The sequence below is a fragment of the Oryctolagus cuniculus genome, chromosome 16 (genome assembly GCF_051225735.1).
Source record: "Oryctolagus cuniculus isolate XC-2025 breed Fujian yellow rabbit chromosome 16, ASM5122573v1, whole genome shotgun sequence".
Taxonomy (NCBI): domain Eukaryota; kingdom Metazoa; phylum Chordata; class Mammalia; order Lagomorpha; family Leporidae; genus Oryctolagus; species Oryctolagus cuniculus.
Window position 1 is genome coordinate 50,388,564 of NC_142882.1, and position 25,280 is coordinate 50,413,843.

A 25,280-nucleotide genomic window follows, 5' to 3' on the forward strand; every position below is an offset into this window, starting at 1 on the left:
CTGTGACATCAAGGAGAATGGACATAATAAAATGCATTGTGTTATTTCTGATGAACACAAACAATCAAGCAAATAGCAAGCACCAATAATGAGTCCTCTTAAAGCAACAGTCTGGAAAATACAGTCCCCCATTCTCTCACAGCATTGGCAGCCATATTAGTAATTATATATTACCCTGAGAGTGTGTCGCCCTCAAATCCTTTATAAAATGATTGGAAATTTAGGTGCTTGCCCTTGGAAACTGCATGGATGGATAAAGGCAGCTTTTTTTTTCTTTTCTCGCAGGATACACTTGAGATGTGCTCCAAAGACCAGGAATTTAAAAGCATCCTCTTTTCGCTGTGCTACTTCCATGCCTGCGTGGCTGGGAGGCTGAGGTTCGGCCCGCAGGGCTGGAGCCGAAGCTATCCATTCAATTCCGGAGACCTCACCATTTGTGCCAGTATCCTCTACAACTACTTAGAGGCAAACCCGAAAGTAAGTGCTAGTGGCCAGATAACCTCTACAAAAGCGGAGTTCTGAATCTTTCGACTTGGGAGCCCAGGAGAACAGATACATTGTTTCTCTTTTAAAGCTGTTCTTGAAACAGCTGACACTGTATATACATTCTTCTACCAAGAGCTAACATAAACCAGATCAAAGGTTTCCCAGAAGTGGATGCTCAAACTTCATCACCTAGGTCAAACCAGTTCTACCTCAGCAGCTCGGTGCCAAAAAAAAAAAAAAAAAAAAAAAAAAAATGCCCTTCATTATGTTAACAAAAACAGTGGTTTACATGTGCATATATGCCAGATTCATTAGGCAGGTAATGAGGCATTTGCACAAATGTAATTACATGCAGCAATTCTGACAGTTCATAACACTGCATTAATAATCACTACAATTAGTTCTGATGATGGAAGCAATTTACAGCGCGTCACATGTATAAATAATGGTGCATTTCCTGCATATGTCACTATTATGTATTAAGGATGCCACCTTGTTGTGACTTTCTCAGTAATGCTCCCCTTGATTTGGAGTTCGAGGTAGATGAATGATTTTGTTTCGGAGCTAAGACGTGCGGTGCAGATGGGGACGGGAATGCTTCATCGAGAACAGTTGTGCAGACTCCCAGAAGCCCGGTGATTGCATTTCAGGAAGGAAGAACTCTGCATTCCTTGGCATTGTCTGGCTTAATCCTTGCAACAGGGACTTCTCCCATTACATAAAATTCGTGGGGACAGCATTGTGGTGCAGAGGGTTAAGCCCATACGGGCGCTGGTTGATGTCCTGGCTGTTCCACTTCCAATCCAGCTCTCTGCTAATGCACCTGGGAAAGCAGTGGCAGATGGTCCAAGTGCTTGGGCCCCTGCACCCACATGGGAGACCCAGAAGAAGCTCCTGGCTCTGGATCAGCCCAGCCTCAGCCATTGCAGCCATTTGGGGAGTGAACCAGTGGATGGAAGCTCTCTGTCTCTCATCCCCTTTCTCTCTCTCTCTCTCTCTAATTCCAGCTTCCAAATAAAGAAATCTTTTTTAAAAATATAATTAAATCCCTGAAAATTAGGATACATTGGTCAAAACCAACCACATATTATTGTGCTCTAGACCACACTTTATAGATAGGGCCTAAAATCACCTCCCTACATTTTTAAGTGGCCAGCGTTGTTCTGTGGTTTTCTGGTAACCATTCTTCTGATTTCTGTTGTCAAAGATTTCTCAAGTTTTGCTGGTGATTGACATCTGTCAGAAAACGTAGGCTGGGCATAAAACATGGCCGTGTTCTCCCAAGCAACACATTTTGAACTGGTTGTATCCAAAATAAGAGGTCTGAAGATGGTATATGATGCTCAGTATTCCATATCCATTATTTTGTAACTTATACATTAAAAAAGTATGTCTCCACACTGTAAGCATGTTTTGGACACTTACATAATAAAGAAATGTGATCGGAGCACTTTTTTTTTTAAACTGTTGCACATAAAATAGCAAAGTTCTAGACAGTAAGAGAAAGGAACCATTTCATACCATAAGTCTGGCGTAACTGCCCCGGGAGACCAAGGCCAAGGATGTCCCCCTATGTCAGCTGAATCCTACACATTACTGAGACAGACATGCAGGCAGTGGGCGAGACGCTCACACACATTCGGCTCTCACTCTCACATCCTAAGTTTTTGCAACACCGGCGGGCAGCTGAACGGAGCTGCGTGTTACCTCTCCCACTGCATCTCTGCCTCTCCCACTGCATCTCAAGGTTTCTTTTCTCTATTTGAAAGAGTTACAGAGACAGGGAGAGACAAAGAAAGAGAGAGTCTTCCATCTGCCAGTTCACTCCCCAAAGGGCTGCAACGGCCAGAGCTGAGCCCATCTGGAGCCAGGAGCTTCTTCCAGGTCTCCCACATTCTTCCAGGTGTAGGGGCCCAAGGACTTAGGCCATCCTCCACTGCACTCCCAGGCCATAGCAGGGAGCTAGATCGGAAGTGGAGCAGCCGGGACTCGAACTGGTGCCCATATGGGAGGGATGCCAGCTCTGCAGACTGGGGCATTAACCTGCCACACCACAGGAATCTCTTTTAAATGCCCCTGTGGAAGGGGACTTGGGTGGCTTCAAGGTGGGGAGTGGGGAGGCTGTGTCCCTGAGTGCCCCTCGGACAGAGTTCACAGACCCAGAAGTGACATCTGCGTGGTGCTCCACCTGCCCCTGCCCCAGGTCCCATGGGAAGACCTCCGCTACCTCTTTGGTGAGATCATGTATGGCGGTCACATCACAGACACCTGGGATCGCAGGCTGTGCCGGGTGTACTTAGAAGAATTCATGAATCCCGCTCTGGTAAGACACTATCAAGTTAAATTCACCTCGGTAGAAAATCCTCTAAAGGTGTTTCAAAGTGACTATCTTAAGTGTGTAATTATTGAATGGTATCGAGGCCTCTCGGCCTTCCGTGAGCGTACTCTGGCCTGAGTTTGAAAATGTGTTAGACATGAGGAATCTTGAGCACATCCCTGACCTACAGAACTGGAACCTGCGTTGTAGTAACACTCCTCCCCTCCCCCACCCATTTTGAAAAATGTTTTATGTACTCATTTGAGAGAGAACTCCCAGCTGTTGGTTCTTGCCCCAGATGCCTGCAACAGCTGGAACTGGGTCAGTCCAAGTCTCCCTCATGTCAGGGACCCAGCTGCATGAGACAGCACCACTGCCCCCAGGGTCTCCATCAGCAGAGAGCTGGAGCCAGAAGGCAGGCGCTCCAGTGTGGGACATGGATATCTTAACTGGCATCTTTTTTCTAAGATCTATGTATTTATTTGAGAGGCACAGTTCCAGAGAAAGAGAGAGAGATCTTCCGTCCACTGATTCACTCCCCAAATGCCTGCAGCAGCTGGAGCTAAGCCAGGAGCTTCCTTTGGGTGTCCAACATGGGTGCAGGGACCCAAGCACTTGGGCCATCTTCTGCTGCTTTCCCAGGTGCATTAGCAGGGAGCTAGATTGGAAGTGGAGCAGCCAGGACTCGAACTGGTGCCCATATGGGAAGCCAGGGGCAGGCTGTGGCTTAACCAACCCTGCACCATAATGCCAGCCCCCTTAACTGGCATCTTAGCTGCTAGGCCAAACTCCTGCCGCTCTGTACGTGTTTGATGTGCCACAGTGAAACACATAACCCTGTAAGCTGTGCAGAGCTGTCTTTTGCTTGTATAGACCAATGTACAAAGGCATGGTGATTGCCCCCAGGCTGTTCAGTGTGGTTAAAAGCTTTAGCCAGAATTTTAGTCCTTTGATTTCATATCCCTATAGCTTTGTTTGTTTTGCCTGTCAAAGAAGTCATAAAATATTTTAAATTTTTTAAAAGATTTTTTTTTATTTATTTGAAAGAGTTACACAGAGAGAGAAGGAGAGGCAGAAAGAGAGAGACAGAGGTCTTCTATCTGCTGGTTCACTCCCCAGTTGGCCACAATGTCTGGAGCTGTGTAGATCCAAAGCCAGGAGCTTGAGCCGTCTTCTGTTTTCTCAGGCCATAGCAGGGAGCTGGACTGGAAGTGGAGCAGCGGAGACTTGAACTGGCACCCATATGAGATGCCGGCACTGCAGGCAGTGGCTTTACCCACTACGCCACGGCGTCAGCCCCAGTATTTTAAATTTTGATCACTAACTCCCTACTAAATATATGCTCAAGAAAAATGTGATTTAAGAGGGCTGACATTGTGGAGCAGTGGGTTGAACCACTCCTGCAATGCCTGGCATCTCATAGAGCCACTGGTTCAAAATCCCAGCTACTCCATTTCCAGTCTAGCTCCCTGCTAGTGCACCTGGGAAAGCGGAAGAAGACCCAAATACTTGAGCTCCTGCACCCACACGGGAGACCAGGATGGAGTTCTAGGCTCCGGGCTTCCAGCAGATGGATGAGATCTCGATCTCTCTCTTCCTCCCTCCCCCCCCCTCCCCTTCCCTCTCCTGTCTCTGCCTTTCTCTGTAACTCTGCCTTCCTAAGAAATAAATGAATTTCTTTTTAAAGCATGAGAAATGTGATGGGATAGCCTGTTTCTTCCTTCTCCTGTACCAGAGTTTGAAGAGACCAGGCCTGGTCTTCCTGTGCATCATCACCTAACCCCGGGGCTGTGCAGAAATGATTGGTGCCAGGCCATGTTTTCCAGTAAATGACTTGGTTCTTAGGGTGGACATCTGGTGCCACAGTTGAGACCCCTCTTGAGACTCCTGTATCCCATATCAGAATGCCTGGGTTCAAGTCCTGGCTCCACTTTCCATTACTGTCCCCTGCTCATGTGCACCCTGAGAGGCACCCAGTGATGGCTCAAATGTCTGGGTCCCTGCCACTCATGTGAGAGACTGAAATTCTAGCTCTTGGCTTTGGCCTGGCTCAGCCCCAGCCATTGCAGGCATTCAAGGTATGAACCAGCAGGTGGAAGATTCTCTTCCCTCTCTCTGTCTCTCTCTGTCTCTCTCTCTCTGCCTTTCCAATAAAATAAAATAAGCAATAATAATATACATAAAATAAATGCATAAATTCTTATTTCTAATACTAAAGAACCTAAGGATGGTGGCTATCCCCCCCCCCCTTTTTTTTTCCTTTTTTCTCCTCCCACTCCTCCATGTCTGTCCCAAGTTCATGGCCATTTCCTGATTGTTTCTTCAAAACTCACAGCACCTTATACCATGTTGTCTCTGTTCCCCTGGGGGAGACACTGTGTTTACAGTGGGGCCAGAGGTTACAAACTGTCCTTCGTAGTTTGGGCAGCTCGGTTCAACATTTCATCTGAGATGAGAACTTTACCTCTGACAAGTACTATGTGGATTTGATCAGCTTCCCCAGGTCTGTTTGAGAAGGAAACTAATCTTACATTAGAAGACATGCTGTATTGTAGCCTGAGACACCTGGGGCAGGTGCTTTTTTTGTTTTTACCACTGTTAATACTGGACAACTGGGGACCGTGCTGAAGGAAATGACTGCCCTGAGCTGGGCCCACTTTCCCAGGGCTGGTTCTGGTTCTGCTGGTGTCCCCTTGCCTCTCCTCACTTCTAATGGGCAGGATCTCACAGGTGGCAAAGACACTTCTGATCTTGCAGATCTGAAGACCGGCCTCTGTCGCACTTTGGGAGCAGTTATCATGGCGATGAGAGAACACACACACACACACACACACAGAGGACAGGTGCCCACCTCTGATTTCGTCCATGATGGTGGACGGCGAGGGGCAGAACCATTGCTCACGCGGAGGTGCCATCCCTGGCTCTGGCCTGCGGCTTAGGTTTTCTGTTGCTCAGCGAGATAGTCCGTTAACCTTTGCAAGTCTGAACTCCCATTCAAGTAAATGTAAAATGAGTCTAGGTGATGAAACCTGGGGGCATCCCTGGTGCAGGAGAGCCCTTTGGAAATGTAGGTAGGCGACCTTCCGTGGAGATCTGCTGGGGCTTCTGGGACCCATGGGGTTCATGTGCAAGCTGTGGACAGCACTGGCATACAGGAGGAAGTGCACACACTCCCTGGCTGGTGTCAGGGGCCGACAATTCCAGTGACTGGGTTCTCATGCCAGTGCTTCCTGCCTGTATTATTAGTAAGGTGACTTCACACTGCAGCACCTGCAGGATGTTGACCTGCCACTTCCCACACTGGGGAGCAGGCTTAGAAATCTGCATCCTGGGTTGCACTGGTTTGCTTTTTCCTTCCAGAAAAATCAAGATGTGGTTTTTTTTTTTTTTGATAGGCAGAGTGGACAGTGAGAGAGAGAGACAGAGAGAGACAGAGAGAAAGGTCTTCCTTTTGCCGTTGGTTCACCCTCCAATGGCCGTTGCGCTGCGGCTGGCGCATCATGCTGATCCAAAGCCAGGAGCCAGGTCCTTCTCCTGGTCTCCCATGCGGGTGCAGGGCACAAGCACTTGGGCCATCCTCCACTGCACTCCCTGGCCACAGCAGAGAGCTGGCCTGGAAGAGGGGCAACCGGGACAGAATCTGGTGCCCCGACCGGTACTAGAACCCAGTGTGCCGGCACCACAGGCGGAGGATTAGCCTATTGAACTGCGGCGCTGGCCAAAATGTGCTTATAATCATGCCTGCCCCTGGGGCATGCTGCAAGTCTGGTGCTATGGGCCTGTTTGCAGTCTTGCAGTCATTATTACATTGTCACAGGAGAGTGCTCTTGGGAGCCCCCTTCTTACGGAAGAAGAGATTGAAACAAGACAAACTCATTTCTTCAGGCCATGAAACCATGAAGGGTAGGGAGGTGAGGCAGATCTGTCTGGCCATAAGCTGGGAATTTGCTCATCTCTAACACACAGGAGGGCCTTCCAGAAGTTCATGGATGGAGCCATCACTGTGGTGTAGTGGGCTAAGCCTCTGCCTGCAGAGCTGGCATCTAATATGGGGGTTGGTTCAAGTTCTAGCTGCTCTACTTCTGATCCAACTCTCTCTAATGCACCTGGGGAAGCAGCAGATGGTCCAGGTGCTTGGGCCCCTCCATCCATGTAAGAGACCCAGTAGAAGCTCCTGGCTTCTGGCTTCAGGCCTGGGCCAGCTCCAGCCATTGTGGCCATTTGGGGAGTGAACCAGCAGATAGAAGGTCTCTCTCTCCCTCTCCCCTGTCTCTGTATCTCTGTCTTTCAAATAAATAAATCTTTAAAAAGTTCATGGACAATAGAAATAAATTATACATTTAATAGGTGCAAAAAGGTTTGAAATCTATGCATAGTTTTTCTATAACATGTATTTCCATGAACATTTTGAAGACCTCTCAAAGAAGGCATTCTTCATCTGTTTGTAAACAAACTAAATGTTTTTCCTAAACCCTGAGCCAGTTATAGCCCCACTGTCACATGAGTGTGTACTCAAACCATTGTCTAGTCCCCATGGTTTCTTTTTTTTTAAGGACTTATTTATTTGAAAGGCAGAGTTACAGAGAGGCAGAGGCAGAGAGAGAGAGGTATTCCATCTGCTAGTTCACTCCCCAGATGGCCGCAACAGCTAGAGCTGTGTGGATCCAAAGCCAGGAGCCAGGAGTTTCTTCTGGGTCTCCCACATGGGTGCAGGGGACCAAGGACTTGGGCCATCTTCTACTGCTTTCCCAAGTAGAGAGCTCGATCAGAAGTGGAGCAGCCGGAACTTGAATCGGCACCCATATGGGATGCCGGCACTGCAGGTGGCAGCTTTACCTACTACGACACAGCACCGCCCACCCCCACCACCACCACCACCAAGGTTTCCTAACATTTTCAAATTGTTCAAGTTCTGGTTAGTTGGTTTGCTTGAAATTGTGTTTTTAACTTTCTGTTGGGATTGGAGAATAAATTGTGGCTTATAACAATTTCTCTCAACTATCTGTTGAGCAGTGTCAGAGAAGACCACGTCCTTCTGTGTAGAGAATAAAGTTCAGTTTGAATGTATTTATCCTAACTCGCAGTCTTTTTTTTCTTTTTTAAATATTTATTTATTTGTATTTTTTTTAACTTTATTTAATGAATATAAATTTCCAAAGTACAGCTTATGGATTACAATGGCTTCCCCCGCCCCATAACTTCCCTCCCACCCGCAACTCTCCCCTTTCCCTCTCCCTCCCCCCTTCCATTCACATCAAGATTCATTTTCAATTCTCTTTATATACAGAAGATCAGTTTAGCATATATTAAGCAAAGATTTCAACAGTTTGCACCCACATAGAAACACAAAGTGAAAAATACTGTTTGAGTACTCCTTAAAGCATTAAATCACAATGTACAGCACATTAAGGACAGAGATCCTACATGAGGAGTAAGTGCACAATGACTCCTGTTGTTGGCTTAACAAATTGACACTCTTGTTTATGGCATCAGTAATCACCCTAGGCTCTTGTCATGAGTCGCCAAGGCTATGGAAGCCTTTTGAGTTCACCAACTCTGATCATATTTAGACAAGGTCGTAGTCAAAGTGGAAGTTCTCTCCTCCCTTCAGAGAAAGGTACCTCCTTCTTTGATGACCTGTTCTTTTCACTGGGGTCTCACTCACGGAGATCTTTCATGTAGGGTTGTTGTTTTTTGTTTTTGTTTTTGCCAGAGTGTTTTGGCTTTCCATGCCTGTAATACTCTCATGGGCTTTTCAGCCAGATCCGCATGCCTTAAGGGCTGATTCTGAGGCCATAGTGCTGTTTAGGACATCTGCCATTCTATGGGTCTGCTGTGTATCTTGCTTTCCATGTTGGATCGTTCTCTCCCTTTTTTATTCTATCAGCTAGTATTTGCAGACACTAGTCTTGTTTATGTGCTCCCTTTGGCTCTTAGTCCTATCATTATGATCAATTGTGAACAGAAATTGATCACCGGGACTAGTGAGATGGCATTGGTACATGCCGCCTTGATGGGATTGAATTGGAATCCCCTGGTATGTTTCTAACTCTACCGTTTGAGGTAAGTCAGCTTGAGCATGTCCTGAATTGCACATCTCTTCCCTCTCTTACTCCCACTCTTATATTTAACAGTGATCACTTTTCAGTTAAGTTTCAACACTTGAGAATAACTGTGTATTGATTACAGTATTCAACCAAAAGTATTAAGTAGAACAAATAAACAAAAAAAAAATACTAAGGGGGATAACATATTAAGTTGTTCATCAACAGTCAGGGCAAGGGCTGATCAAGTCGCCATTTCTCATAGCTAACTTGCAGTCTTATTATTTACATTCTTGTCCATATTTTTATTTTAGCTAATTTATCTGTCATAGGCTCATCATGGCAAGTTTAACTCTCCTGTACTTTTATGTTGATCGCCCTGAGTCAGATGTTTAAATTTTTATTATTTTGACATATCACTATGAAGTGATAAAAATGAGTAAGTGGATAAAAGCAAAGCAATGGGTGGATACTGGTGGTAAGAATATCCATCCTTTTCTTCCCCATATTCATTAGGTCAAGACTTCTGTTTCTAGCATTTGAAGGATTAGGTAGCTTGGAAGTTCTCAAAATGCTAATCCAGAAATTCTGAATCCCCTTAGAATTCCCAGACAGCAGTTGAACACTGTTAAAGACACAGTTCTGTAAATAATCTTGGATTCAGGTTTGAGAGAGAACAAACCACCATTGGAGTCCCCTGATGGCCTGTATGGAAAACCGCATTTGTTTTGTCCCCTTGAACCTCCAAGTTCCTTCAGACAAGGTCATGGGCAGCTTTTCCACTTGGAAGGTTTCTGTTGGTGTACAGTGAACTCGAGGGCCAGTACACATCACCGGCTGAACTCCTGAGTGCCCACTTGGTCTCCAGGTGATGGCAGAGGATGACAGCACAGTCAGCAGCTCTAGAAAAACCCACTTTCAGAAAATGGAGGCAGAAAATAGTTGATTGTTCATGACTGGACAGAGACCGGGGCCCGTACATTCCTTCGTGCACTGTAAAGATCTCCACTGTAACAGGTAGAATCTGGTATCACTGCAAACCCTGTATTTATTAAGAATGCCCCTCTGGCCAGCACCGTGGCTCACTTGGCTAATCCTCCGCCTGCAGTGCTGGCACCCCAGGTTCTAGTCCCGGTCGGGGCGCCGGATTCTGTCCTGGTTGCCCCTCTTCCAGTCCAGCTCTCTGCTGTGGCCCGGAAAGGCAGTGGAGGATGGCCCAAGTGCTTGTGCCCTGCACCCCATGGGAGACCAGGAGGAAGCACCTGGCTCCTGGCTTCGGATCAGCGCAGCGCGCTGGCAGTAGCGGCCACTTCGGGGGTGAACCAATGGAAAAAGGAAAGGAAGACCTTTCTCTTTCTCTCTCTCTCTCACTGTCTAACTCTGCCTGTCAAAAAAAAAAAAAAAAAAAAAAAGAAAAGAAAAAAGCCCCTCTATGTGGAATGTCTGCCTTCTCTCCTCCAGCCTTAACGAAGTAGGTGGGCTTGAAAATGACCTTAGCACTATACCTCCCTCTCCCTTCTCAGCCAACTACATAGAGAGCACCAGCACAGGCTAGCAGCTGTCTCAGGGTCTGGTCTGTGAGTCCTAGGGTTAGCCCTGAGCAGCTCAAAAGTCTGGGAAAGTGGCGTGGAGTTCTGGAACCTTCTCTCCAGGGTGCTCTCCCTGTGTTTAGAAAGCAACAATGTGATGATGCATCTCTAGACTTGGAATTCACTGATGTTTCCTTTCTGGTTGAAGATTGAAGATGAACTGATGCTGGCGCCAGGATTTGCAGCCCCACCCTGCCTAGACTATGCAGGCTACCACCAGTACATAGAGGAGATGCTGCCTCCGGAAAGCCCGGCCCTGTACAGCCTCCACCCAAATGCTGAAATGGAACTCCTGACGGTGACATCCAACACCCTCTTCAGAACCTTGCGGGAGCTGCAGCCCCGGAATGCGCTGGGCACTGAGGAACTGGGGCAGTCTGCAGAGGAAAAGGTACCTAGGAATAACTTGGATGTGCTGAAGCATACCAGCCTTACGGGTACAACCCACTCAGTCGCTCCTTCTGCATGAACTCGTGTAACCACCTTACCCATCAGTGCGTACCCCTTAAAGGTGATCATTGTCATTCCCTCCATCATCACCCACGAGCTTTGCCTGTTTCAGTTCTCTGTCTATGTGGGCTCATATACTGTATACTCACTCACGGCTGGCTCACTTCATTCCACATTAGTGAGACCAGTGCTCATTGTGGTTCGGACACCAGTGGGTCCTGTTGTGTAGCATTCCATTGTATGAACACTCAACTCTTGATTCATTCTCCTGTGGGTGATGTTTGGGTTGCTCCAAATTTTTGACTTTTATGAATATCACAGCCTTGAGCAGTCTTACAAACGTGGTTTTCATCAATGAAGATAACTCCCAAAGGTATCTACTCCTAACACTCATTGTTCCATTCCCAGAAGTGGGATCGACATACTTAGGACGTAATGTTTAGCTGTGTTAGCACTGCAGAGGTTTCTACAGTGGTTGTACCACTTCACTCCCACCAGCGCAGTGTGACAGCTCCACCTGCTCAACCTTCTTGTGATTTTTTTTAAAAAAATTATTTATTTGAAAGGCAGAGTTACAGAGAGAGAAGGAGAGGTCTTCCAACTTCTGGTTCACTCCCCAAGTGGCCACAATGGCCAGGGCTGGGCCAGGGCAAAGCCAGGAGCTTCTTCCAGGTCTCCCACATGGATGCAGGGGCCCAAGCACTTGTGCCATCTTCTGCTGCTTTCCCAGGCGCATTAGCAGGGAGCAGGATCAGAAGTGGGGCAGCCAGGACTCGATCTGGTGCCCATATAGGATGTCAATGCAGTAAGTGGCAACTTAACCTGCCACGCCACAGCACCGGCCCCATTATTTCTTGAAAGTTTTCAGTTATTTCTTGAAATAAGGCCATTCAATGAGAAAGTCTGTAGTTCAGACATTTTAGAATGAGCAGTGTGTCTTGTCCTATACATGGGCATCATTTTATAAGAACATTCTATCTTTTACAAAGAACAAGAAAAGATCCATCCCTGTGGAAACAGCTACAGCAGTGACAGAAGCCAGACAGTGGATGAGAACTGCTTCTGTTACTTTGTGCCTCCCTCTTTCCAATCAGGAAGCCAGTCATTCAAGCAAAAAACACAGAGCATATATTAGGATCCCTTAACAGCCCAGAGAGGCAGATGATTGTAAGAAAGAGCATTTGTTGGGTGCTTACTATATGACAGGCACCATAAGGAGTGCCAGGTTTGCCTTGTAACCCACAAATGACTCTTGAGCGGCATCAGGATCCCTTGTTCAGCGGTGAGAGTCGGTGACTTGCCAAGGCCAGACAGCTAGAAGGGTAGAATGAAGGAAACCGCATTCTGGCCAATTCCAAAATCCATTCTTTTCCCAAACTTCCCTCCCACACGACGTTTCACCCTGTCCAGCACGGCTGTAGCTGAGTTTGAGATTTCAGAACCTAACAAAAAAATGCCAGGGTGCTGACGCAAAGCAAGGGAGATGTCAGAACCAGGGGCAGCAATCTGAGAAGTCAGAGAGGGAGGAGTCATGTCCTGAGGTTAGAGGAGGCCGAGTTTTCGATTCTGTGTCTTGCATAGATCCGAGTTGGTCTTCCTAGCTCGGTGAAACTGCATGGAGAAGTCAGCACGCAGTCCTGAGCACTGTGTGCACTCACAGCTTCAGCTCTTAAAGCTGTAGTTTATCTCATCAGGGTAACAACGACCGAAGCAGAGGTTTCCACGTTGCTACCAGTGTCCTCTCTATCACGCCAGGAATCTGGGGATGCGCTGGTGGAGGGGGCAGCTGGTCTCGCACACAGTCTCTAGAACTGGCTTGTGCCTAAGAGGGCTTGTATGACTTTCAGATGACTTCTCCAAGTTGCATATCACAGAATCCAGTACTCGAGTGAGAGTGGTGGAACTTGGCTTCCCTCCATCATGTTTCCACATACACATGGCATGCAGTTGACAGTTCTACTCCCAAAATGCCAGCAATAAATTGAATTACATGGCAGCTCCTCCCTCCCTCCCTGCACTCTGGGGTGGGGATGTCATTCAGGCAGAAGCCGCTGCTCTGCCCACCTCCTGGGAGGGGCCAGCATTTGGGGAATTTGAATGATAAATTCTGGGACTTCCAAGAGAAGAGGATACATATATAGTCACTGTGACCAAAACTGCAATAGAAAGGGGCTCACTCTTTGTGTTCATGATTCAAGGTTAAGAATGTCTTGGACGACATTTTGGAGAAACTTCCAGAAGAGTTCAACATGGCCGAGATCATGCAGAAGACCTCCAACAGAGGCCCCTACGTACTTGTCTGCTTCCAAGAATGTGAGAGGATGAATATTCTCATCCGGGAAATCCGCCTATCGCTTCAACAATTAGACCTGGGGTTGAAGGTAAGTTTAAAGTGGGGCTGGAGCAGGCTGCATCTCCCTGGAAGATACTCACGGTGTGGCCTTTTCTTCTGCATGCGAGGGGGAGCTGACGCTATCTCCCGACATGGAAGTCCTTTTATCTGCACTGAGTTATGACCTGGTCCCAAGCACCTGGAGCAAGCTGGCTTATCCATCTACTTACGGCCTGGCCCAGTGGTAAGTGACCTGGTGCTCGCCACCACTGGCCCTGACCAGCCTTGGTGCTGAATTCTGAGTGATGTCTGATAACTAGAGATTGTGCTTTGAGCAAACCATCAATTTCAAGTTCCCTTGGTCTATTACTTAAAACATGAAAAACTGGTTCAAAGTCAGGGTCAGAGGAAGATTCAAATTATGCCTCTCACTTGCTGTTTTACCTTGGTCAAACTACTTACCCTCTGTCTCAATTTTTCATCTCAAAAATGCATGCGACAGAATTCCCTCATTGAGTTGTTCTAAGACGTAAATGGCCTTGGTTTCCTTTTTCTCATTCTAATTTCCAGGCCACTGATCACTGACACCATCTCATGGAGAACCTGACGTCCACACGCAACAGTCAACCAGACTGCCTCTGTTGTGTGGGTCTCACTGCTGATATGGGTCAGAAAGCCAGGGGCAGAAATTCACAGATCTCTGAAAGCTGGCAGGATTCCCAACTTTTCCTTGGCCTTGAATTTTTTTTTATCAAGTTTAACTAGGCAGCTTTATTCCTCTTTGGTGCTGAATCTATCTATCTATCTATCTCTGAGAGAGTTCCCTTCCTTCTGCTGGTTCACTTCTCAATTACCTACAACAGAGAGAACAGCCCTGGGCCAAAGCTGGGAGCGAGGAGCTCCCTACAAGGGTGGCAGGAACCCAACTCCTTGAGCTATCACTGCTGTTTGCCAAGGTCTATGTTAGCAGAACACTGGAGACAGAAGCCGGAGCTGCATAGGCAACCCAGGTGCTCCAGTGTAGGATGCGAGTGTTTTCTCTGGCATCTCAACCATTAGGCTAAACACCTACGGCAGCACTGAGGTTCTTATCCACGCTATCCTGAGTCGGTCCCCAGAGCCAGAACATGACGATTTTGATCCTAAATGCCCCGCACATTGGAGCTGGCCTTGGGACCCCCCAGTGTTTGCCGTGCGGATGAGTCAAATTCAAGGGCAGGGGGTGAAGCCATTGCTTATGATGCCACCTTTCCATATCTGAACACTGGATCAAGTCCTCGCTGCTGCACTTCTGATCCAGCTCCCTGCTCATGGACCTGGGAAAGCAGTGGGTTATGGCTCAAGTATTTGGTCTCCTGCTACCCATGGGGGAGATCTGGACAGAGTTTCTGGCTCCCAGCTTCAGCCTGGCCCAGCCCTGGCTGTTACAGCCATTTGGGGAATGAACCAGATGGAAGACTTGTTTTTCCCTCCCTTTCTGTGTCATCCTTTCAAATAAATAAATCTTACAAAAACAAAAACAAAAACAAAAAAAAAATCATAAGCGCAAGAGGCTCAATGCATATAGCAAATATCCATAGCAGGCAAGTGAGCAAAATTTCACAAACATCTGAAATTGGGTTTTATATATATCCAGAGGTGAAAGATTTATATTTGCGATTGTATTTTATGACTGGGCATTTTGGACATACTTTCACTGTCTTGTGCTACTTTGTGTATTTCTGATAGCTTTCTTCCCCCCCATTTTTTCTGATCTCTGTAGGCTTACTATCCTTTGGCCCTACCTGTTGTTGCAGCGGACACAGGGGACAGTTGTGAAGTTCTGGGTGTTGAGGGTTCAAAGCAGAGGCAGTGGCTAGAGAAGGGGGACAGAGTGGGGAGGAAGTGAGCAAGCGTTGAGCCTGCCCTGACGAGGGGGCAGGGGGCTGAAGGCAGCCCTCACTCTCTTGGAGCGACAGGCAGAGCCCCTTCTTCGCTGCTTGTTGAGGGAGGCACAGAGCGCTACCTGGATCCTAGTAAGGTGTGTGTGTTGGGGAAGTGTGTGCAGGAAGACTCCTGGGTGCAGCTCACAGTGCCTTGTCATGGCAGTTTGGAATGTCCCCAGGGTGGGGCTTTCCAGAGCAGCCAACATTGCACCAGCCTTTAGATTCTCTTCTCTGTGTCTCACAGGGCCTCAGGGTTCAGGCCCGGTGTTCCAAATGCTTGGTAACAGTTTTCTATGTTGTCCGCACCTTTGACTTTGCTCTCCCAGTAGAAGTCAGCCTTTTTTCTTAGATCTTTCCACCTCCCTTTGGTCTGGAATTTTTGTCACAATAAACCAGTGTCTTTGTTCTGTGTGTTTATAGGCAGTAATTAGGTTTGCTGTAGCCAATACACAATGCATACACCTCATCTAAGATGCTTGGAACCCAACCTGCTTCAGATTTCCGAGGTTTTGCATTTTGGAGTCTTTGCATAGACTTTGCAGGTTGAGCACTGTTCAGCTTGGAATAGCTCGGGGTTCTGGCCTTTTGTACCCCCAGAAAGGAGAGATGGGAAAAAAGGAGACGAAGACCAACCTCAGTAGAGACAGGTGGCTTTATTGAAGCAAAGAGGTGGTGACAGTCTCCTAAGAGACCGTTTAGAGTTTTTATCTGGTTAAGGAGGGGGCTTGGCAGAGGATTAGGGGCTTTTTGAAGCCTCAGAGAACTTTCCTCCTGTTTGACAAGCGGCCCTGTGCAGCATGTTTTGCCAGTTACTTTGCAAGGAGTCTGGTAGGGTCTGGTTTGGCACCAAGGGTCTCAGCTAAAGGGAGGAAATGGAGCAGGGACGAGGAGGGGGAAAGGGTTAGGGAAGGGGCAATGTGCCCTTTAAGCGTCCCTCATACGAACATCTGAAATGCCCCAGCATACCCAACAGCCCCAGCCATGGGCCTGCATGTCGATTTCTTTGCTCACTTGATTCCTACATCTTCCTCTGGCTCTCCCTGGTCCCCGCGTATGAGATGCACGTGGTCAGGGGAGGGCCGTCATCCAACTGTCTGCCCTGGACCCTCACTCTTGCCTGCTGAGTTATGTAGGATTCTAGGACAGCTGTTTGCCAGCTCTAACTACAGAAACATGCTCTTAAATACACCTGTCAGCCTTCACTTTTAAATACTTTCCCTGAAAGGCAGTTGGAGGGGCCAGCACTGTGGCGCAGTGGGTTAAAGCCCGGCCTGAAGCGCTGGCATCCCATATGGGCACCAGTTCTAGTCCTGGCTGCTCCTCTTCCGATCCAGCTCTCTGCTATGGCCTGGGAAAGCAGTAGAAGATGGCCAAGTCCTTGGGCCCCTGCACCCATATGGGAGACCTGGAAGAAACTCCTGGCTTCAGATTGGCGCAGCTCTGGCTGTTGCGGCCATCTGGGGAGTGAACCAGCGGATGGAAGACCTCTCTCTGTAATTGTCCTTCAAATAAATCTTTAAAAAAAAGGCAGTTGGAGAATAGCTCCGTCCAATGGCTGTATTGTCTGTGTGCTCCAGACCTACCCTAGTTATATATGGATTCTGAAACACGTGTCCTGCTCGTTAGTGTGTACAGCTACCAAGTCCCATCTGTAGGCTCCATTCTAAGAATTTTGCCCACATTCACCTGCTGTTCCCCAACCCTCGCACTCTCCCTCATCTCTGCCAACTTGAACTCTGCCGATTTCCTCGGTTCAGAGGTCTTTATCATCTAACTGCCTTCAGTTGATTTCTTATCTTGATCTAGTTTATCATCTATAATTTTCAGCTCCAAATCCTATCTTTGGAAGAGCCTGACCCAGTCTCACCCTTTCCTGTTTCTGTTCTGGTAACTATTCTCGTTTTCCTTAAGATTCCTCTCATTTCCTGGGTCACAAACCATCCTGTGGACTAGCTGGTCATTCTTCCGGCCACACGTCTCACCTCGTTCTAACAGGCTGTCGCGCACCCAGCTGCGGGTAGGTGCGGTTCTGTCAGAGAGTCCTCTGAGGCCAGAAAAGGCTCCTGTTTTCTCCTGGCCATCGGGGGATTTTGTACTCTGATTCTACTGAGGCACAGCTCAGCACTGACGTGGTATCACCCTGAGTGTAAAGACTCGTTACTTTCTCAGCTTTCATTCTTTCTTCACTCTCACTTCCATTACTATTCTTTCCTGAATTCGTCCAACTTAACTCCTCCACTTTTTCTCACCAGATCCTAAGGCATGCTCTTGTTCTATATAAGCACTCTTTTGTGGTAAATGCTAATTTTTTTGCAGATTGGCTGCCATGTTTACCCTCACTGTGGGCACAGTGATTTCCCTAACAGAGCTATCCAAAAGTACTTAACACAGGGCAGGGCACAGGCCCACACTCCAAGTTTGGAGCTCTGGGGACCCACATTTGAACATGCAAAATAGACTACCCTCACTCCCAGCCTAGGAACAGGGTCTCGGGCAGGCACTTCCCGCAGTGGTGCGGTGTGGGGGGCGCCTGCTCACCTACCTGAGCCACACTGCAGCACTCCAGTGGCTGTCCCCGCCTTGCTGAAGCACGGTCACCCTTTTACGTACAGCTCTCCTCTCTAGTTGCTGAAACTTCCCCTTGGCCTCCATGCACCCATTCCTCAGGCCTTGCCCAACAGACTGGACAAAGAGCAGCTTTTCTCAAAGCCCAGGTGTGTGGAGATGGCAGACAGCCTTACCCTCGGGCACCTGCCCTGCCAGCCTTCCCCAGGAGGCAAAGGGCTCCAGCCCTTCCCGCCCCCACACTTGCGGGAGGGTGGCCAGTTTCCATCTCCGACCTCCTGCTCACCAGGTTTAACGATCTTCTCCTGCGATGCCGAGAGCTCGATACCTGGACCCAGGACCTCGTGCTTCCAGCTGTGGTGTGGCTGTCTGGCTTCTTCAACCCTCAGTCCTTCCTCACCGGTAGGCATGCTTGTGGGACCACACCTGCCTTGCTTGAACTAAACTCTCAGGGCTCTGCCCAGCCCTGCTCACCCACAGAAAGGGAGGGGAGTGACACTGACAGCTGGAGAGAAAGGTTCCCGAGAGGTGGGGCCGCAGTCTCCATCACAACTGCTCTACACTGCCGCCCTGGGGCAGAAGCCCAGGAACTTAGAGCGTGCGTCAGCTTCCTGGGGGCTCCTGGGACCTTCTCAGCTTCTGTCCCTTCCCCTCACGCAGCAATCATGCAGACGATGGCTCGGAAGAATGAGTGGCCACTGGATAAAATGTGCCTGACTGTGGATGTGACCAAGAAGACAAGGGACGATTACGGCCATCCCCCGAGGGAAGGCGCGTACCTCCACGGGCTCCGCATGGAAGGTAGGACACCGTGCAGCAGGTGCAACCTGTCTCTGAGGTTCAAGGTGGAATGTGCCCTTTGTTTCTCAAAGGCAGAGAGAGAGACAGGGAGATCTTCCATCTGCTGGTTCACTCCCCAAATGGCCACTGCTACTGGGGCTGAGCCAGACCCAAGCCAGGAGGTTCTTCCGGGTCTCCCATGTGGGTGCAGGGGCCCCAAGCACCTGGGTCCTCCACTGCTTTCCCAGGCACATCAGCAAAGAGCCAGGACTCGAACCGGCACCCATATGCAGGCTATGGCTTTACTAGCTACACCACATTGCCAGTCCCCTCAGTGCCACCATACGTCAGCATTTATCTCGTTTCTGTCTCTTGCAACGTCAATGCCAGGAGCCAATGAGTTTGAGGCATCTTGGGATGTAGTGTGAAGACTCACCCTCACCTTTTTGACAAGATGTTTTGCTGCATAAGGGATGTCTATGAGCACCCAAATGTGGTTAGGAAGAAAAGGCACAGGGGCCAGCATTATGGGGTCGCAGATAAATTTGCTGCCTGGAATGCCAGCATCCCATGTGGGTGCCCGTGCCCCTGCCACCCACTTGGGAGACCTGGATGAAGCTCCTGGCTCAGCCCTGTGGGAAGTGAACCAGTCTATGGAAGATCTCTAATTCTTTCAAGTAAATAAATCAATCTTGAGAGATAAAAGGAAAGTGGCGAGTTAAAGGGAGAGCAAAACTGGCTTGCATTAGTGTTCCCGATTCCCTAAAATAAATAGGTATAATTCCACTTCCAAGTGGCACTGTACCTGTTATTCTCTCCCCTTTTGCAAATCCCAGTCACGGGCAGGATGCCACCAACAAGCAGCAAACGTGACAAAACAGGAATGTTTATTGTGACAAACGATGACATCATCAGTACCCCCGTGCCCCACAGCTACAGCCATTGTGTTTGTGCCCTAGGAGCCAGGTGGGACACCCAGGCAGGAGCCATCGTGGAAGCCCGCCTCAGGGAGCTGACAGCCACCATGCCAGTCATCTTTGCCAAGGCCATACCCGTGGACAGGCAGGAGACCAAGCACACCTACGAGTGCCCCGTGTACAGAACCAACGCACGAGGCCCCACCTACGTCTGGACCTTCAGGCTGAAGAGCAAAGGGAAGACGGCGCGATGGGTCCTGGCCGGCGTGGCCCTGCTGCTGGAGGCCTGAGAGGGGTGGGCGCAGGGGTCCTCGGTCTTTGGGCGGGGGCTCCAGCCTCGGCAGCATGTTGGGGAGGGGCTCCCATAGTGTTAACACGGGCACGTGCATTCCTCCTACTGCAAAGCATAAAACACTTTCCAGCTCCTGCGTGGTGCACACGTGCATTCCCTTTCTAAAACATGAGGAGGGGAGGGGCTCTTCCATCCCCCTAGCCCAGCTCCCCCTCCCTCCAGGGTCTCATCTGGACACAGAGCAGGGAAGAGGAAGGGGCACTGTAGTTCTTATCAGAGGTTAACGATGAACTCTTCAAAACACAGAAGCAGCAGGATGCGACGGCCCCCTGTTGTGCAGTCCAATAAAACGCTGGCTCTCGCCTGTTCGCTGTGCTTAATTGCACTGTGGTCTCCGATGAGAAGGCAAAAACCGAAGGGTGGGTAACGGCCTGACCTAGAGTTATCTGTCTGGGACGTGAAAGAGCAGCACCGATCTACACAAGGGCCTACGGCGACCGTGCCACCTCCACCACTTACCTGCACCTTCCCTCCACGCCACTGAAATTGTGCTTTGCCGTCAGCAGACACTTGGAACAATTCAGTGCACACAACACGTGTGTAAATATATATACATAGAGTCCTCTGCTATCTTCCTGAGATCTTGTATGCACATAAACACATCTCTTTTTTAAAAATAGTATTTAGAAACTCTGAACTCTACAAAGACATTTCTGTATAAAAACACAACTATAAGAAATCGTAGGCACAAACGGTATGCACGTCTTCTCCACTGAACTGGCTGGCTGCCGCCTCGCTTAATTGTCTTCCACCAGCCGCTTCTGTAAGCTGAGAAAAAGATGAGAAGTGTTTGGTGAGTACTTCGTGGGCCGGAGGCAAATACAAAAGTGACTCTCTCTCTGAAGAGTTTAAAAAAACCACCACCCCACACTCAAAACCCTGATTCCGGGGCTGGCGCTTCGATGCAGCTGGTTAAGCCACTCCCTGCGACACTGGCATCCCATATGAGCACCGCCTCGAGTCCTGGCTGCTCCACTTGGGAGTGGAGACCCAGATGGAGTTCCAGGCCCCGTCGCGGCCATTCGGGGTGTGAACCAGTGAGTGGAACACCTCTGTCTCCCCACCCCCACCCCCGGGACTCTTTCATATAAACGAATCTTTAAAATCCTGAGCTGCTTAGGCTGCAGGACCCTGTGCCACAGAGGGAACCACGGACAGGAATGTGTTATGTCAACAAAGCGTGCATGCCCAGCCCTTGGCCCGCATGCTGCTCTCTGTGCAGGAAGGCTGTGGCTGGCACTGGTCCCGGCAGCCTGCCTGGTCTACTCTGTTTCTCTCTAAGGCACAGAGAAATCCTGCTGAGAGGCGCTACGGGCTTCAGAGTTCTAGCAGAGCAGGAGGGCACTTCCGAGTGGAGAGGGGATGGTTTATGTCCATCGGCCATGTGCCCAGCGGGACCCCGCGACCACCGGGCCCAGGGCTCCACCGCCTTGCTTTCCGGTGGCTAGCGACTCACCTCTCCAGGTACTCCTTAACGTTGTTGTAGCCATAGAACTTGGCCAGGTGGATGAGGATGCCCGTGGCACAGCGTCCGTCGCGCCTGCGGCAGTAACTACAGTTGCATATCCCGCGGCAGGGGGGGCACATCCAGTCCTGAGGGGGACATGGCGGGAGAATGGCAGGGCTGGCCCCATCCCCCACGTGCCCCAGACAGCTGGAGCCAGGATCCCAATCCAGGTCTCCCACATCGGGGGCAGGGACCCAACCACTTGACCCCTCCGTGCTGCCTCCCAGGGGCTGCAGGAAGCCAGAGCCTGGATCCAAACACAGGCACACTGACACAGCATGTGAGTGTCCTCTCGCCTCAGGCCGAATGTTGGCCGAGACACGGGATTCCCCACAAGCTGGTTCGGGCTGGCCTCCGCTCCAGTCAGCTAGCCTGTTCCACCAAGTGCCAGCAGTGCCGACCTCCCCGCCTCACACGTGGAAAAACACTAACAACTGTTAGGGATTATACCAGTTACCTAATTAGCAGTGTCCCTTGCTCAAAAATGAGAGAATTTGACAGCACAGGTCACCTGCCCATGAACTTGGCCCTGGGTGCAGGAGCACGGGGCTCCTGAAAGACCAGGCTGTGAGTTCCAACTCTTCCACTACGTGCACCTGCTGCCCAGTCACTTAGCCTGCAGAGTCATGGGCGTTCCTCTGCGACTTGGGGACAGTACTGAGGTCACACTCGGTAACCACAGTGCCATCATCTCACTGTACACAGGGGACCAAGGCCCAGGGAGGCTGCACACTGGGCTCATTTATGCAGAATCCACAAGTGCAAACAAGGTTTGCTGGAACAGTGGCAACCCTACACGAACTCTCCTGGCCATCAGCCAGCACGTGCTCTTTCTGAAAGAACACGCTCGGGTTCACATCCCAGAGCTTTGAGATGCAGGAGAGGAGGGCTCTGCAGAATGCCTGGAGCTCCCGGTGTCTGATGAGGGTCCAGGGAGCCTGTCTGCGGCATGTTTCCCTTCACCAGTGTATTTTTAACAAGAGCCACTTGTTAACACAGTGGGTTAAGCCGCCACATTGGATGCCACCCTTGTTAACACAGCGGGTTAAGCCGCCATGCTGGACGCCGCCTGTATCAGTTCAAGTGCAGGCACCTCTGCTTCCTGCGATTGCACCCTGGGATGCAGGGGATGCCCAGCTCAGGTGCTTGGGCCTCTGCCACCTATGTGGGAGACCCGGATGGAGTCGGGGTTCCCAGCCCTGGCTGCTGTGGGCGCCTAGGGCGTGAAGCAGCACATGAAAGGTCTCCGTTTCTGCCTTTCAAGCAGATGGGAAACACACATGGTTGTTTCAAATGCCGACGGCGCGCCTACCGGGTCCAGCAAGGCGGAGCGCACGTCCTCGCCGTAGCGGTTCCTCAGGCAGGGCCCGCAGAACTGGCCCCGCACGCCGCCGCAGCCCTGGTTGCGACACACGGTCTTGGTGTCGATGGTCTTCTGCCGGCACTGATGGCATGTGTTCCCCTAGAGAGCAAGGCAGCAAGCCGTGAGCCCAGGGGCCCAGCAGGAGGGCCCAGGGGCCACAGGCAGACGGGGCGGGAGACCAGAGGACAGCTGCGGCAGGGGCGGGAATGCCACAGGTGACAGACGGGCGACAGAGTGCCCGGGAGCCCCTACGGTGTCCACCTGGCCCCACGCTGGAGCCAGTGTCCTGGATGCCCTGTGTGTGAAACCTGCCTTTGAAATGCTGGCAGTCACATCAGTGACGCCTCTGCAGCACTGTAGGACACAGGCCCCCGAGACAGCCAAGGTGATTGCCAAGCCTCCCCCTCGGTCACCTGGTGTGAGAAATTTTGGCCCTTCTGTCCCCCCACTGATTCCTGTATTACCTCCCCAATGTGCCTTTTCAGGATTTAAGACCTAGAACTATTTCAGTTACATATGCAGGTGATTGTCTTAAACGGTGCCCCTGCCTCCCCCAGAGCCAGAGCCATCCCCGGCCCGGTGACATCACCGCACCATGAGCTGGGATCGAGGGCCCACCCGAGCCCTCGGGAGACGGCACGAGGGTGTGGGCCCTGATCCAGCTGTACAGGATGGAGGGCTTCAAGTACCAGGGCCGTGGGCTCCCAGCAAGGGCCAGCATCGCGCGGATTCTTCCCAACCCTTCACTCACCAGGACTTTGTCATAGATTTTGTCTCGAACGGTGATGGCCACGTTTTCCAGGTCCTCTTCAGTGATGTCCTCCACGGGCCGAAAGGAAGACACTCTGTGCCGGCGCCTGTACCCCTGGCATCTGCCCTGCAAGACGAACAAACGCAGGACGTGCAGTGAAACTAACGTGCCTGGGAAAGCAGTGGAGGATGGCCCAAGTGCTCGGGCCCCTGCACCCACTTGGCAGACCCAAGCAGCTCCCCCAGCACTGGCCACAGCCAGCCATTTAGGGAGTGAACCAGCGGATGGAAGATCTCTCCGTCTCTCCCTCTCTCTGTAACTCTGACTTTCAAATAAAAATAAACCAGTCTTCAGAAGAAAAGGTATTATGTAATTGTAACTCTTCCAGACCGTCTGCTGGTTCGGTCATTCCCAAGCTCCCTGCTGCACGACACACCATGAGGAGCAGCCGGGGCCTCTTGGTTCCCTGCTGTCGCCCTGTGGACACGGGGAAGTGAGCCAGGCAAACAGCTCCACAACGGGGAGGGTCCAGAGTCTCCCCCTGCAGACCGAGGGCACCCCAAACACCCCACCCCCCCAAGAGAGAGGCAAGGGGGCATCACCCAGCCCTTGTCGCTGCCACCGCAGATGGGGCTGGCGTGGTAACCACAACTGCCTCTCGGCGCAGCCTACGGCTCTGCCTAGGGCTTTCTCTCGAGACAAGGGCCCGAGGAAGGGCACGGCATCACCCAGAACTTGTGTGTTCTCATTTCTGCAGGTCTGCAGAGCGCAAAACGCAGCCTGGATGCAGGTGCTGCACCAGCAGTGAAGCCAGCCGCACCCCACACTCCGGGGTCCCTGGGTTTGGCTCCCAGCCCTGGCCATCGCAGGCCTTGGGAGGCAGCGACGTTGGATCCAGTGATGGGGTTCCTGCCACCCACAGGGGAGACCCAGACTGAGTTCCTGGCTCCCAGCTTTGGCCCCAAATAGATGGATGGGAGCTCTCATTTCTCTGCCTTCCAAAGAGCAAAAAGGAGGGGAAAAAAAGCTTTTGAAGTATTTATTTGAAAGGCAAAATTACAGAGTGCAAGAGCAGCAGAGAGATCACTCTTCCATCTGCTAGTTCATTCCCCAAATGGCTGCAATGGCCAGTCTGGAGCCAGGAGCTTCATCCGGGTCTCCCACATGGGTGCAGAGGCCCAAGCACTTGGCCCATCCTCTTTCTGCTGCTTCCCCAGCATTACCAGGGAGCTGGACTGGGGAAGTGGAGCAGCCGGCTGCTCCCATGGGATGCCAGCATCAGCCCCACTGCACAATGCCAGCCCCTACACTCTTCTAGAAACCCTGCACTTGGAACTAGCCCTGGCACGACCCGATGCACACTCACATGAAGACCACTGGCCCAGACAAAGAATAACCCGCTCATTACAGCGAGCAAATACCCCGCTGATGGTCTTCCTTCTCCTGATTCTGCAGAACTCCTCTGCGAACTTGGCGGCCGACACGGTGAAGCTCTCCAGGGCAAAGCGCTCGGGTGGCCGGGCGCTGCGGGCCGGGTTCACGCGCCGGGGGAGCTGTCCCTCGGACAAGGCGCGCCGCGTCGTCGTCCTCTTCTTCTGAAATCAAGAGCACAGGCGCGAGCCTCGTCCCAAGACGGGCAGCGGAGTCAGTGCCCGGGCGGGGAGGGACAGTGACAAGGGGCTCCACTTACGGACGCTGAGGCCGGGCTCCGTACCGGGAAGAAATCCGGCATTGAGTTCAGTTCTGCCAATAACCGGGCCAGCTGCAGTTCAGAGCAAAAGACAAGAGCTGCGGTGAACGTGGCCGGCCGGAGTCACCCCAGATGTCTCCCGAGCCTGCCCTTTTGCTAACTAGGAAAATCCGAGGGAAGTCATTCACGCGCCCCTTGACACCTTGCTGCCC

At 50.7% G+C, this 25,280-nt stretch overlaps 2 protein-coding genes across 16 annotated transcripts in view; one reads left to right on the forward strand and one right to left on the reverse strand.

The window, feature by feature from the left end:
• The window catches only part of DNAH11 (dynein axonemal heavy chain 11), a 365,338-nt gene extending 345,569 nt beyond the window's left edge, over nt 1-19,769 (forward strand). For 2 of the 3 annotated variants that reach the window (XM_089315357.1, XM_089315358.1), the window contains 8 exons: nt 286-477; nt 2,690-2,809; nt 10,585-10,827; nt 13,085-13,267; nt 13,347-13,462; nt 17,998-18,110; nt 18,369-18,509; nt 19,448-19,769. In XM_089315357.1, the coding sequence (XP_089171483.1) occupies nt 286-477; nt 2,690-2,809; nt 10,585-10,827; nt 13,085-13,267; nt 13,347-13,462; nt 17,998-18,110; nt 18,369-18,509; nt 19,448-19,695 (1,356 nt within the window). In that variant the 3' untranslated portion in view covers nt 19,696-19,769. The remainder of the gene's footprint in view (nt 1-285; nt 478-2,689; nt 2,810-10,584; nt 10,828-13,084; nt 13,268-13,346; nt 13,463-17,997; nt 18,111-18,368; nt 18,510-19,447) is intronic. The other variant, XR_016222511.1, reaches the window with a different exon arrangement.
• CDCA7L (cell division cycle associated 7 like) overlaps nt 19,359-25,280 on the reverse strand; it is a 42,236-nt gene continuing 36,314 nt past the window's right edge. For 8 of the 13 annotated variants that reach the window (XM_070059644.2, XM_070059640.2, XM_051852803.3 and 5 more), the window contains 6 exons: nt 25,069-25,140; nt 24,800-24,973; nt 23,379-23,504; nt 22,577-22,726; nt 21,214-21,350; nt 19,359-20,525 (listed from right to left, as the gene is read on the reverse strand). In XM_070059644.2, the coding sequence (XP_069915745.2) occupies nt 20,495-20,525; nt 21,214-21,350; nt 22,577-22,726; nt 23,379-23,504; nt 24,800-24,973; nt 25,069-25,140 (690 nt within the window). In that variant the 3' untranslated portion in view covers nt 19,359-20,494. Of the gene's footprint in view, nt 20,526-21,213; nt 21,351-22,576; nt 22,727-23,378; nt 23,505-24,786; nt 24,974-25,068; nt 25,141-25,280 lie in introns of all 13 variants that reach the window. The other 5 variants (XM_051852806.3, XM_008261512.5, XR_016222515.1 and 2 more) reach the window with 4 other exon arrangements.